The following is a 12,863-nucleotide window of genomic DNA, read 5'->3' as shown; positions in this document are numbered from 1 at the left end:
AAGTGATGATGGGATACGAGAGACAGACACAAGAAACAGACTTAGAATTAGGATCTGTTCCTCTATGGAAGTAAGAAAAGAGAATGGGAACAAATGTGATGGATTTGGATATCTAGTCCCAGAAAATAAGAATTGCCACCTGATGATTCTAACTCTTTTTATAATGTAGGAGAGATATTCTTTGACTTCAGTGGGAGAGATAAGGAGATCAGGCATTTGAGAAAAGTAAATATCTGAAAGTTGTGAAAATAAGAGCAAGCATAAACCAAAGAGAGAAATCCTACACATCACAATTTCCTTGAGTATGTGAGAGCATATCAGAAAGAACTCTACTTGGGCCAGTCACATGAAGGAAACTAATCCCTGTTGGAGATGCAAATCATTGCCAAAGTCAAATTAGCATTTAAAATCTTTTCAAAATCTACTTAAAACAGTAGAAAACACAATTTACACAAAAATTAAAAGCAGACTTTAACAAGACAAGTAAAATCAGAGGTTTCAGAAAAATATTCACAGATCCAGAAATCAGCAAGAAAAACAATGATGAAGCAGACTGCTATTTTTTTTTATAGCAGATTTTTATAGGTGAAGCAGACTGCTATTTTTTAATATGTTTCTTCCTTCTAACATAGTAGAAGCCAATTTCTACATATAACTGGCCCGCCATTTTCTTAACAAGGAATTCACAGTGAATCCTGTGGCCAGTGATGAGGGAAAGTAAAGATAACTTTTAACAGGATTTTTCAGAAAAGTGTTTAATATACAATATTAAAATATATAATCTGTACACTATATTAACAAACACATGCTATTTTTCTAGAGTTTTATATATCTAAGTTTTATACTTAAAATGAAATTTCAGCTTCTAGAAATTTTAAATCCATAATACACATAAAAGTAGTATTTAGTAAAATTTTAATCAATTACACTTTCTTTCTTCAAGTTATTTTTGTTTTACTTACTCAGACTTCTTTTCATAGGTCTTAGAAGATTCCTCAATTCTTTTTTCCAGCTCCAGGACAGCCTCCTCTTTGTTTAATAGCATTTGCTGTGTCTGCATAAGTTCCTCTGCTAAAGTTTTCAACCTAGAATGGACAATTTCCTCATATCAATCCATACTTTAATTACATTCACTTCATACACACACACACACACACACACACTCAGACATTTAAGGTTGTGATGTCCAAAACAGTAGCCAAATGTTATTTAATTTAAATTAAAGTAAAATTTCAGTCCCTTGGTTGCAGTTGCCTCATTTTAAGGGCTGAACGGACACATGTGGGTAGTGGCTACTTTATTGGATGGTACAGAGCAGACTATTTTGTTTTTTGTTAATCCTCACTCAAGGATGTTTTCCATTGATTTTTATAGAGTGGAAGCAGGGAGGAGGCGGAGAGAGAGAGAGAGAGAGAGACCATTGTGAGAGAGACATATAGGTTGGTTGCCTCCCAGCTGGGGAGGGGATCCAACGTGCAATCCCGGTACATGCCTGCGGTCTAGAGTCCATTTTATTAATTCCACCTCATAAAATTTATCCAAAATAATATGCTTCAATGAGTAAAAAAGATGTAATCACAGGGATGTTTATTGTGGCACTACTTGTAATTGCAATAAACAAAGGTGAACTTACTATAACACTAATGACACATAACCTTCAGGCACTTCACTAGCAAGATATCTTCCAAGGGTCTGTACTTAATTTACATTTAGTTTAGTTTTGTTCTAGTCCCCCCCCCAAAAAAAAAAATTTTTGTAAGCTTCAGTCTCCATAAAACCTGTTTCCACCCCTTGTAATATTAACAAACTGGGAAATAATTTAATGTCCATCAATAAGAAACTAAACTCAATAATCATGTTACATGAAAGCAGAACACTGTACCCTATTGAGAGTTCATAAATGTTAAGAGAACAAGGTAAAAGACGGCACAGAATAACCCCACTTGAGTAAACAATTTATATACATGTAATACTTATATATACATACTGAAAAGATACATACATTTTTAAATGAATTAACACTGGAAACTACAAATGGGGTCTATAAAAAAAGAGGGAGAGCTTGATTTTCATTGTATACCCTTCTGTAAGATATTTCAGATTTTTATTATCTGCATGTATTAATTAGTTTTGAAGGATTTGACTGTAAAGATTAAAAAAACCTAAAATAATTACTATGGATAACAACAAGTTTTCAGTACTTATATAACACTGGATATCATCCCAAACCACTGGATATCATCATCTATATCTTACAGAACTCTTACAGAGACCCAACCTCTTGAAAAATTATAAATTATAAGTTTCCAATACTGTCATATTGTGATATTTGGTTAATAAAAAAAGAAATGGAATAAGGTGGCAGTTGCCTGAAGTAATTTCCTGACATCTTTATTACTGCAACATAAATGGAATAAACCTTTTTTATTAATCTCATAGCAATTTATGTATAACCTTCTATACCAATGCACAAATATGTATTAGTTTTTCTCAAAATTAAACAGAAGGTGACTTCTAATCAATCATGCAAAAGTTTTTGTTAAAGATAGCCACCAGCAATCTGACAAATCCACCTATATTCTATGTGACCTCTTCGTTCCCCTCAACCAATCTCTCCTAATATATCATCTGCTTCTAATATTTTTCATATTTCCAAATCTTTCCAACTCACTCTTTCAAAAAGTATTCCCTTAAATAGTCTCACATAATTGCATATAATTCACCCAAAAAACAAGCTTGAGCTAAGACTGTGAAAACAGGCAAAAACAGACTTGATAAAACCAAGGCCTTAAGACATGATGAGAGTATTGCAGTATTTGTCATGCCAACAATTGAGAAGGTTGATTCAGACAGTTTAATAGGTAAAATCGGTGCCATTCCCACAACAGTCAGCAAACAGTTTCTATAAAGCTCTGAAGAGTAAAGTATTTTAGGCTTTTCCAAGAGACAAAAATCAAGGCATATTATATAGATATTAATATAAGAAAAAGGAGAAAAAGTATCCACAAATATTTTATTGACAAATTCAAAATCATCATCAATAATGATAATTGAGCTTAATTTATCATAATAACAGTCTACTCTGAGGCTAGAAATATTTTTAGGGTAATAATGTTTACCTTCATTGAAATTCAAAGCTAGTGCTTATCATCAAAATCAGCTACAAACGTTCACTTGTTAAAGCAGATATATAATGAGATTTTATGCATTTGATCTTTGAAAATATCTTTTCAAAGAGGTAAGTGTTGCGAAATACCATTATCAATCCATGAGCATATGATTTCAATTGAGTATATTTATTGCTTAGCTGGCATTTATAAAATTATATTACATGCTTTTCAGCATGTCACTATAATGAACATTTATCACTTCTAAAGTTAGGTGGGAACTCCTCAATTGCACAAGTAAGTAGATTTTGAAATGTTGAAATATCTGCACCAAGTTCCAAAATATGCTGCTAGAAACATAGCTTGAACTCAGAAAAGTCATCAGCTACAAATTTTGTTAAGAATAGTGATCTTGCTTTGTGTTTAAATGTTGGACTGCACAGGAAGTATATAGAACAACCTGATGTTTCCTGGGATTCAAATAACATTAGTTGTCATCTAAATGACTTTACTGCAGTGTAAGTTCTGCATATAAGCATTAAATTAGCTTGTAATTTTAGATTGAATTCAATAGAAAAATTATCAAATCTTTAGCACAAGCTAATATTCAAAACTTTGAGAATTCAATTTTCAATAATAACAATTGAGGGAAATTTTGATTATTTAGAAAGATTTCAATCTGGGATCTGAACTAAAAATAAACAAACAAACAAACAAAAAAAAAAAACCACCAATAAAACTTTCCACTTCTAAATCAGCAAAGTTTTATGTGATAGGGCAAGTCAAGATTTTCAGTTTCAATTTCTAATTTAAAAAAATCATGTTATAGATGATGGTAAAGTCCACAAGAGCAAATGAAGGTCACTGGTGACATGATTGATTCAATAACATATGGTTAGATTCAAATATTTTTCACAAAGTACCCAATGATGAATTATATACTGAATAACCATAGGATTATGACTCTTAACATTTCCATATGCTTTGTAAATGTGTTCACCTAAGCCTCTTTCAGATTCACACATATTTTTAATACCTTCATTTGTTACACATCTTAAAAGATTCAACTTCAATTTATACTGGATTAGTGTTGTCTTAACTTCCTCAAAAATATTCTTATCTGTAGTTGACCCACTCAGGCTATTCACAGAGAGTAAGTCTTCAGTTGCTTAAAACTAGGCACTGACTCTTCAAATAAACAACAGCTGAGCACTTTTTGATCACACCTGCTGACTCATCAAGAAGGGAAAGCACATGAAATTATGTAAATTTTTTTTTAATCAACTAATGATGTTGCTCTCAATGTCTCAGCTCTTCAAGCAAATATTCTCACTGAAAAACTAATTGTTACAACACGTTTATTTTCACTGGACATATTTCTTCAGTACTTAAATGAAGCATTACTTAATTAATTCATCATTGGTAAATGGCTTTGCTTACTTGGCTAACAAATGAACCACCCAGAAACATATTTTGGTTGCATTCTCATTTACATATTCTATTTTTCTAAAGAAAGTCTGCTGTAATGAGGTATTCCATTTTAAGTCCTCTAAGTTTTCTGACTAGCACTGTTTTCTGAGCTGGTAATATTGAATGGCATGTGTATTTGGTAATGTAAACATATATTGCATTATTTTAGCACAGCCAGGGTGTCACTGCAAAATAAACACAATGCTTTACCATCTAATTCAATAACGAAATAATCCATACTCCACTGTGACTTAGTAGTATGACATTCAAAATCCATTTTCTTTTCTTGTTTTGACTTAATAGGCATGGACTAATATTAAAAAGTAAATAAAATAATCATGGGCAGCAGTATGTGTGACACTCAAAATGCTGTTGAGTTATAACTGTGTCAACTGTGATCTGCACTGCAACAAGTAGCAGTGGGAAGTAATGAGAATACTACACATGGTCTCTGTCACAACTGCTCAACTGTGCCATTGTAGCAGATTACCCGTGGACCACAGGCAAATGAATGAGCATGGCTGTGTTTCAATAAAAAGTGTGTAGCCCGCCTGGGGTGGCTCAGTGATTGAGGGTCGAACTATCAACCAGAAGGTCATGGTTCGATCCCTGATCAGAGCATATGGCCTGGGTTGCAAGCTCAATCCCCAATGTGGAACATGCAGGAGGCAGCTGATCAATGATTCTCTCTTATCATTGATGTTTCTAACTCTCTTCCTCTCCCGCTCTGAAATCAATAAAAATACATATTTTTTAAAAGTGTGTATACATTTTTTGGGATGATGTGTGTGTGTGTGTGTGTGTGTGTGTGTGTGTATAACCCATATATAATTGATAGATACTTAATAAAAGTACAGTAAAATGCTCAGTGGCACATATTTAGATGGGCAAATGCAATAACTTTGTCACTTACTCTCATATCACTAGATTTTCATCAAGCCTGAAAAAGGGCAGGCAGCAAAACTGTACAATCCTGTTTTGGATAAAGATACTAGTTGGATAATAATCTCAGAATCTCTTATATTTATTTGAGAAAACTCTATGATACACTAAACAAAAACCAAGAACATAAATTATTTATGAGTAAGTTTCTGATAATGAAAATAATTTGTATGTTACACTGAAGAACATAAGAAAAAGAAAAATTTTAAAGTTGTCAGCTAGTTAGTCTATTATAAAAAGGCTAGTTTTCCCCAATAATTCTATAAAATTTGAGGAATATAAGTTCATTATAAATGGACTGATATTCAAGTATTAGTCCTTTGTCATTTTGGCTCATGAAGCCCTCTAAAAATTTACAGGAACTTCCCCCAAGAAAGTAACACACACACTTCTACAATTTTAGTGGGCTTATGGCAGAGATTTTCAATCCTGTATGCACATTAAAATCACGTGGAAAGCTTACCAAAAATTCCAGTGCCTGATCTTACCCTCAGTAAATATGATTTAGTTGTTTTGGGTTGGGTCCCAGGTATCAGCATTTTCTAAAGCTCCCTAAGAAATCATAATATGAAGCCAGACATAAGATCCATTATTCAGAAACTCCCTGAAATTTCTCTATAAAACAGTCTTCATTCACTCACTCACTCAACAAAGATATCAATTAATCATTCACAGCATCTGACATCTAGCCAAGAATTGTGAAGAGTCCAAGAGAAAAGTGGTCACTACTTATCAGCAGTCTGGGAGACTGCCAGTATGACTCCTATTTATAGAAAAATTCCCCAGTAGTCACAAATATTAATGATCCTCACTTCCAAACTAACATAACCTTTCACAATGGACAGGTGGTCACTGACCTCTTAAACAAACATAAAGGAATGCAAAACCAAAAGGGAAATGTTTCTGAAGTTTTTCTTAATACTATTTGATATTAACACATTAGAGCTCTTAAATGAGCTAAGGAAAAATGTAGGATACAGGTAAGCACATTCAATGAAATATTAGCATTTTCTAATAGAGCTTTTGGGAGACTTCTCTATTATAAAACTACTTAAAGCCAGTGACTCAGAAACAAAGGCTTAGTAAAAGGAACTGACACAATAAAAAAAAAAAAAAATGAATATGTAATATTCTGGAGAAAGTCATGCTAATAAAATAATTCAAAGAGATGAGAAGTAAAAGCACATTTATTTAACATTATTAATATTTGCCCCAACATGCTGCCCTACTTACCCCAACCATTCTCCTCCATTTCAAGAAATAGTCTATGTATATACAAACATACCTATATGTGCCATTTTTTATTAATAGACTCATACTATAAATATTATTCTATAACTTGTTTTTACTCTTTATCATATACTTTAGATATCTTTCCACATAAGCATACATATTAGATATCTTTCCATATAAGCATACATATAAACATACTATCTTATTTTATTTAAAATCTGCATAATGGGAAAATTATGGACATGTCAAAATTCATTTAACCAAATCTTGATTAATAAATATTTAAGATGTTTTCAGTGTTTTGCTCAAATAAAAAGACTGTTTGAGATCTTTATAGTCCTTTGCCTCTATTCAAATAATATCATATATATATTAAAAAGTAATTTCTCAGAAACCCTCATTCATATGCTAATATTAAAAGTGAGAGAATTTAACCTATGAATTATTTGAAGTATTTTTGTGTATTCTGAATTAATAACTAATGAAGTGACATATTATACCTTATAGCGGTATTCTTTTCATATCATTGAACTAACAAAAGAATTTCAGATATCAAATATTTCCCTGAAAAACCCAAGTATTGTGCTTACAATCCTTAATGTAAATAGTAATAAAAGAAAAAATACTACATAAACTGTACCATGTGCCAAGGAATATTCCATACATCCTATATTTATTCACAGAATGTTAACACTATGAGTTGGATGCCATTATTATTACCATTTTACATTTAAGGAAAATGAGACATAAAGGAATTAAGTAATCTGTCCAGTTTCACAAAGGTATTAAGCTGTACTATCAGGATTCAGACCTAGGCAACCCACCATATTATGACTATACACGTACATATCTCTTTATATTTGTAGACTAAAGTTCTGTAGAAGTAGAATTCCTAAATCAAAGTGTATGTGCAAGCTGGGTTTTGATATATATTTCCAAATTATCCTCCAAATAGGTTACATTAGTTTTTATTTCTGCCAAGACTTCATGAGGGCTTATTGCTGTATAACCTACACAACACTGGGTATTGTCAAATTATTGAATCCTTGCCAATCTGGTAGATGAAATAGCTTCTCTAAAAAACACACAAAAAACTCATATTTAATTCTCATAGAATTACTGGTCATTTGCATTTATTTTTCACAAACTATCTGTTTGCTTGTTTCATTCATTTCTATCGGACATAATATTTCAACACAATAACAAAATTAATAAATTAATAAATTAATGCCTCAAGAAAAAAAGGCATAGGGTATGATTATTTATTATTGTATTATTTTCCATACAAACAATTGTAAACCTACTTTAGTCCCACCCTGTATTAGTTTAACTTTAAAGCACTAATGTCTTGTTAAAAAGATAGGTTTTCCTCTTGCATTACATGGAATTAATGGAATTACCTTAGATTATCTTGACAGTGCCAACAGACACATTAAATAACTAATTCTTGGAATAAAATTCTTAAGGAAAACCTAATCTTAAACTTATATCCTAAATTTAGAAACTATTCAGTGAAATGTTGCTAATTTTTTGCCTCAGTAAATATGTCCTCTATTACATTATCAAAGATGTAGTCTTGAATTTATTATATTTTTGTTCATTGCTTCATCACCATAATTAAGAAATAATGATTTATAAAAATAACTAGTTTTGCTGTCCTTATACCCTGAAAAGCAATAAACCAAATTCTTCTTTGGCTATAAAAATCTTTTATTTTACATAAACTTATAATAGGTAGCTATTTTATAAATATATATATATATATTTTTTTTAATTGATTTTTATACAGAGAGAAAGGGAGAGAGAGAGAGAGTTAGAAACATCGATGAGAGAGAGTCATCGATCAGCTGCCTCCTGCACACCCCCTACCGGGGATATGCCTGCAACCAAGTACATGCCCTTGACCGGAATCGAACCCGGGACCCTTCAGTCCCCGAGCCAAACCGGTCCCGGCTACGTAGCTATTTTTAATCTTACCACATTACACTCCAATATCTATCTGCTCATTCTTTCTTGATTATTAAAATAAATTGATCCATCCTATATAATAAAACCCTAATATGCAAATCGACTGAATGGCTAAACAACCGGTAGCTATGATGTGCACTGACCACCAGGGGGCAGATACTCAATTCAGGAGCTGCCCCCTAGTGGTCAGTGCACTCCCACAGGGCTCAAGGCTGGCAAGGGCAGCCGTGGTGGTGGGAGCCTTTCCAGGCCCTGGGCCTAAGCTTTCAGTCGGACATCCCCGGAGGGTTCCTGGACTGTGAGAGGACACAAGATGGGCTGAGGAACCAACCTCCCCCCCAGTGCACAAATCTCGTGCACCAGTCCTCTAGTTTTAGTATAAAATCCTTTAAAGAATTAACCCTTGGAAACTTAAATATATAGTAAATATATGTTTAATACATCTTTATTGTTGAAAGTATTATAGGTGTCCCATTTTTTTCCACCACTGACCCCCTGCACCCCATGCTTACCACTACCATCCCAGGCCTACCACACTATTGTACTAGCATATGTCCACAGTAAATATATTTTTGATGAATAAATTATTTGGGAGCAATGTAATAGTTAAAACACACACACACACAGGAGTAATTTATATCATATTCCTTCACCACACAGCACAGGAATTAAGAAATGGAATTTGTCACGAAAATTGAGAAACCCTACCATCATTCAACTCTATTGTTTAGAGCAGAATTACTCAACCTTGACACCTTTGACATTTTCACCAGATAATTCTTTGCTGTAGGAGGCAGTTCTACAACTGAAGGATTTTCAGCAGCATTCATGGTTTCTACCCACTATCAGGGGTCCTCAAACTTTTTAAAGTGGGGGCCAGATCACGGTCCCTCAGAGAGCTGGAGGGCCGGACTATATGAACTACTAATTCCTACTGTAACACCTCGGCTGCGCTCACTGCCCAAAAAACCTGGCGGGCCGGATCAGACTCCTCTGCGGGCCGCATGTGGCCCGCGGGCCGTAGTTTGAAGACCCCTGCGACTAGATAGATACCACTAACACTTTCCCACCTAATAAAATTTTTTAAAAATGTCTCCAGATATTTATTGTCAAATTTCTCCTCGGGACAAAACTCACCCAGGGTGAGAATCACTGGTTTACAGATAACTGACATTGTAACAGTATATCTAAAACCAAAGTGAAACTATTACGAAGGACTTCAAACCTTGGGACACATCTTCAAGAATCCCAAGATAGCTGCCAGGAAAAACCTTCTAACGCAGGTACTCCCATGCCTCCATTCCTCTCAGCAATAGTCAGTCCACCATAATTACTAAGCCTTCATCTTATACAAGTGACAAGCATTGTTAGTTTCTTCAATCCCATTCAGTTACTTACCTACAACACTGTTACTGAACACAGAGATTGTTTAATTGTATTAGATGGAGACTTTTGGCTGACTCTTTTGAGATAAACTTCCAACAGGTCATATGATATAACATGCCCAATATTAAAAAGCAAATGAGTACATAATCATTTCTAGTTGTGTTTCTGGCACAGAAACAAGTACATATAGGGCTTATTAATAGATATGTTTCTTTGTGTTGCTCCTGATAAAATCAAGAGATAGGTTAAATATATGAGTAGAATCGCTTAATTATACTTTCTGAATTCAAAAAGGTACTATTAACAGACTTTAACATTTGGAAAGGACTAAAAAAACACATTAAGATTTCTCAAAAATCCTTAAAATTTTATGAAATAGCAACAACAAAGTGAAGAAAGAACTCTTTTACTAGCATATAATAGAAGACATCCCTGATTAAAGAGAACTCAATTAAAAGTTAAAGTTTTGTACTAAATGCTGCTGACATCTACACGTCTCTTATCACAAAACACTCATGTAAGTCTTCATTTCCAAAATGGTTCTGCCAGTAAGTTCTGAGAAGGAAATGGGTTAAAAAAAAAAAAAAAAAAAAAAAAAAAAAAAAAAAAAAAAAAAAAAAAAAAAAAAAAAAAAAAAAAAAAAAAAAAAAAAAAAAACTTTGAAAAGAATAAAGTATTATTCCAATATAAGATATTAGCAATAACTGAATACATTGCACAGAATTTTGATTTTTGGAATTATCAAAATTAATTAGTGAACAATGAGTAAAAGTTAATATACTTCTCAAAACATTTCATTCTGACCAAACAACAATCAGTTTATTTATTTCTGGTTTTAAAATGTTTTTATTGACTTCAGAAAGGAAGGGAAAAGGAGAGAGACAGAAGAATTAATGATGAGAAAGTATCATTGATCAGCTGCCTGCTACATACCCCTCACTGGGGATTGGGCCCACACCTCAGAAATGTGCCCTGCCTGGAAATTGAACAGTGACATTCTGGTTGACAGGTTGACACTCATCCACTGAGCAACAATGGCCAGAGGGTTTATTTTTAATTTACTTTTCATTACTTGCAAAAAATAAAAATAAAAATTGGGATTTTAAAACTCAGAATGTACAACTATAAATAAAAATAGTAATATTTAAAGCGTTCAGGTTTTGCAAATACTTACTTTACTTGCAAACTTTCTGCTGTTAAATTATTCCACATAATCTCATTTGCCTGAAGATTTTCATTTTCTTCTAATAAGGAAGTATCAAACTCAACTTCTTCCTCTTTAGCAGCTATTGTTCTAAAAAAGCATGCCAAACAATTTTGATTAATATGAATACTCTATCATGATATATCTTAGTACACACCAAAGGCAGAATATATTTTCTCATCAAAAACTATATTCACAAAGTAAACATCAATAAAATAAATCATATTAAACCCCAGGCAGCAAAGATCTAGTCATGTAGTTTCAGCCTTAATTTCCTCATTTATAGAATGTGGATATTAAGTGGTTTTATTCCTATCATGATGGTAATGAATATAAAATAAGATGATGAATGTTTGTAGAAGTAATTGATACATTATAAAATTTAATATAAAGTCATAATACTATTACTATAGAAATGTTAAAGAGACATTTTCATGGATGGATTAAAGAGATGATATCATTTCAGGCTTGAGAAATGATATAATGACAACCCTAACATTTTTAAAGATCACTATATAGGAGAAAAGACTTTGAAAATAATTAAAAGGAGACAAATTAATTTGAAATATCTAATGTCCAAACAAGCTCATCAGTATCTTATTTCAATTTAGTTAAATATTATATGATATAAAAAGTAATACTGCCATCAACACTGAAAGAAGAATGAAAATATCATACATACCTGTGAACATCTATAAAATCATTGTATTCTGTGCTAGGGTCTATCTGCTCAACTGACATTTGAATCTCTTTATGGACATTCACTATTTCCTCCGTAACAAGACTAGTTATCTGGCTGTATTCATCAAATATGCCTTTTCTGAAAACAAAAATAAAATTTTACAACATTTTAAAGTTTATCAAGAAAACATAGAACCAGAAAGGATTCAAAATAACAAACACAAGAAATGTAATATCAATATTTACAGATGGTAGTTTTATGTACCTTTACCAACCTGTATTTGAGGTGTCTAAATATAAGGTAGTGTTGATTGCTTTCTGTTTCTCAACATTATCATAGAAATGTTGGATTCCGTAACATGAAGCTGTGGGTCCACAGTAGTCTCTTTAATGTTTCTTTCTAATATCTGCAATTTCCTCATATGCCCAACCACTTGGGTCTCCTCTTGCTCCTGGGCCTCTGCTCTCCTAACTTCAATGACATCTAGATATCTCCTACTGGCCTCCACTCAGTTGCAAAAATGTCATAAAATATTTTAGTATTACCTAATAAATGCAAAAGAAAAACCTATTCTGTTGCAAAGACCTAGTCCCAACTTAAGAATGCTATACCATTGGTCATTACTGGCCTCAGCAACAAGTATGGACAGATAAGTTTATCCTGCATATTCCCAAATAAATATAAGGTATTCTCTGCTTTTCTTTTCCAAATCATTACCAAATTTATCTTATTATGAAGTATTTTCTCAGTTATTTTATTTTAAATAGTAAAATAATGTTTGGAAAAAGAAAATTAGACTTAAAATGCTCCAAGCAATGCTAGTTTGGAATAATCACAAAAATCACCTGATAGACACAATTTTTTAAAAGGA

At 32.7% G+C, this 12,863-nt stretch overlaps 1 protein-coding gene across 18 annotated transcripts in view; it reads right to left on the bottom strand.

Moving 5' to 3' along the window:
• FER (FER tyrosine kinase) overlaps positions 1–12,863 on the bottom strand; it is a 242,510-nt gene that overhangs the window by 172,493 nt on the left and 57,154 nt on the right. For 17 of the 18 annotated variants that reach the window (XR_004982824.2, XR_004982828.2, XM_036408936.2 and 14 more), the window contains 3 exons: positions 11,993–12,130; positions 11,281–11,400; positions 963–1,085 (listed from right to left, as the gene is read on the bottom strand). Coding sequence is in view for 16 of the 18 variants with exons in the window: in XM_036408936.2 (XP_036264829.1) it covers positions 963–1,085; positions 11,281–11,400; positions 11,993–12,130 (381 nt within the window). In the remaining 2 variants the exon portion in view is untranslated. The remainder of the gene's footprint in view (positions 1–962; positions 1,086–11,280; positions 11,401–11,992; positions 12,131–12,863) is intronic. The other variant, XM_036408944.2, reaches the window with a different exon arrangement.

Source organism: Pipistrellus kuhlii, unplaced genomic scaffold, assembly GCF_014108245.1.
Source record: "Pipistrellus kuhlii isolate mPipKuh1 unplaced genomic scaffold, mPipKuh1.p scaffold_m20_p_4, whole genome shotgun sequence".
Taxonomy (NCBI): Eukaryota; Metazoa; Chordata; class Mammalia; order Chiroptera; family Vespertilionidae; genus Pipistrellus; species Pipistrellus kuhlii.
This window is presented reverse-complemented; position numbering and strand designations above follow the sequence as displayed.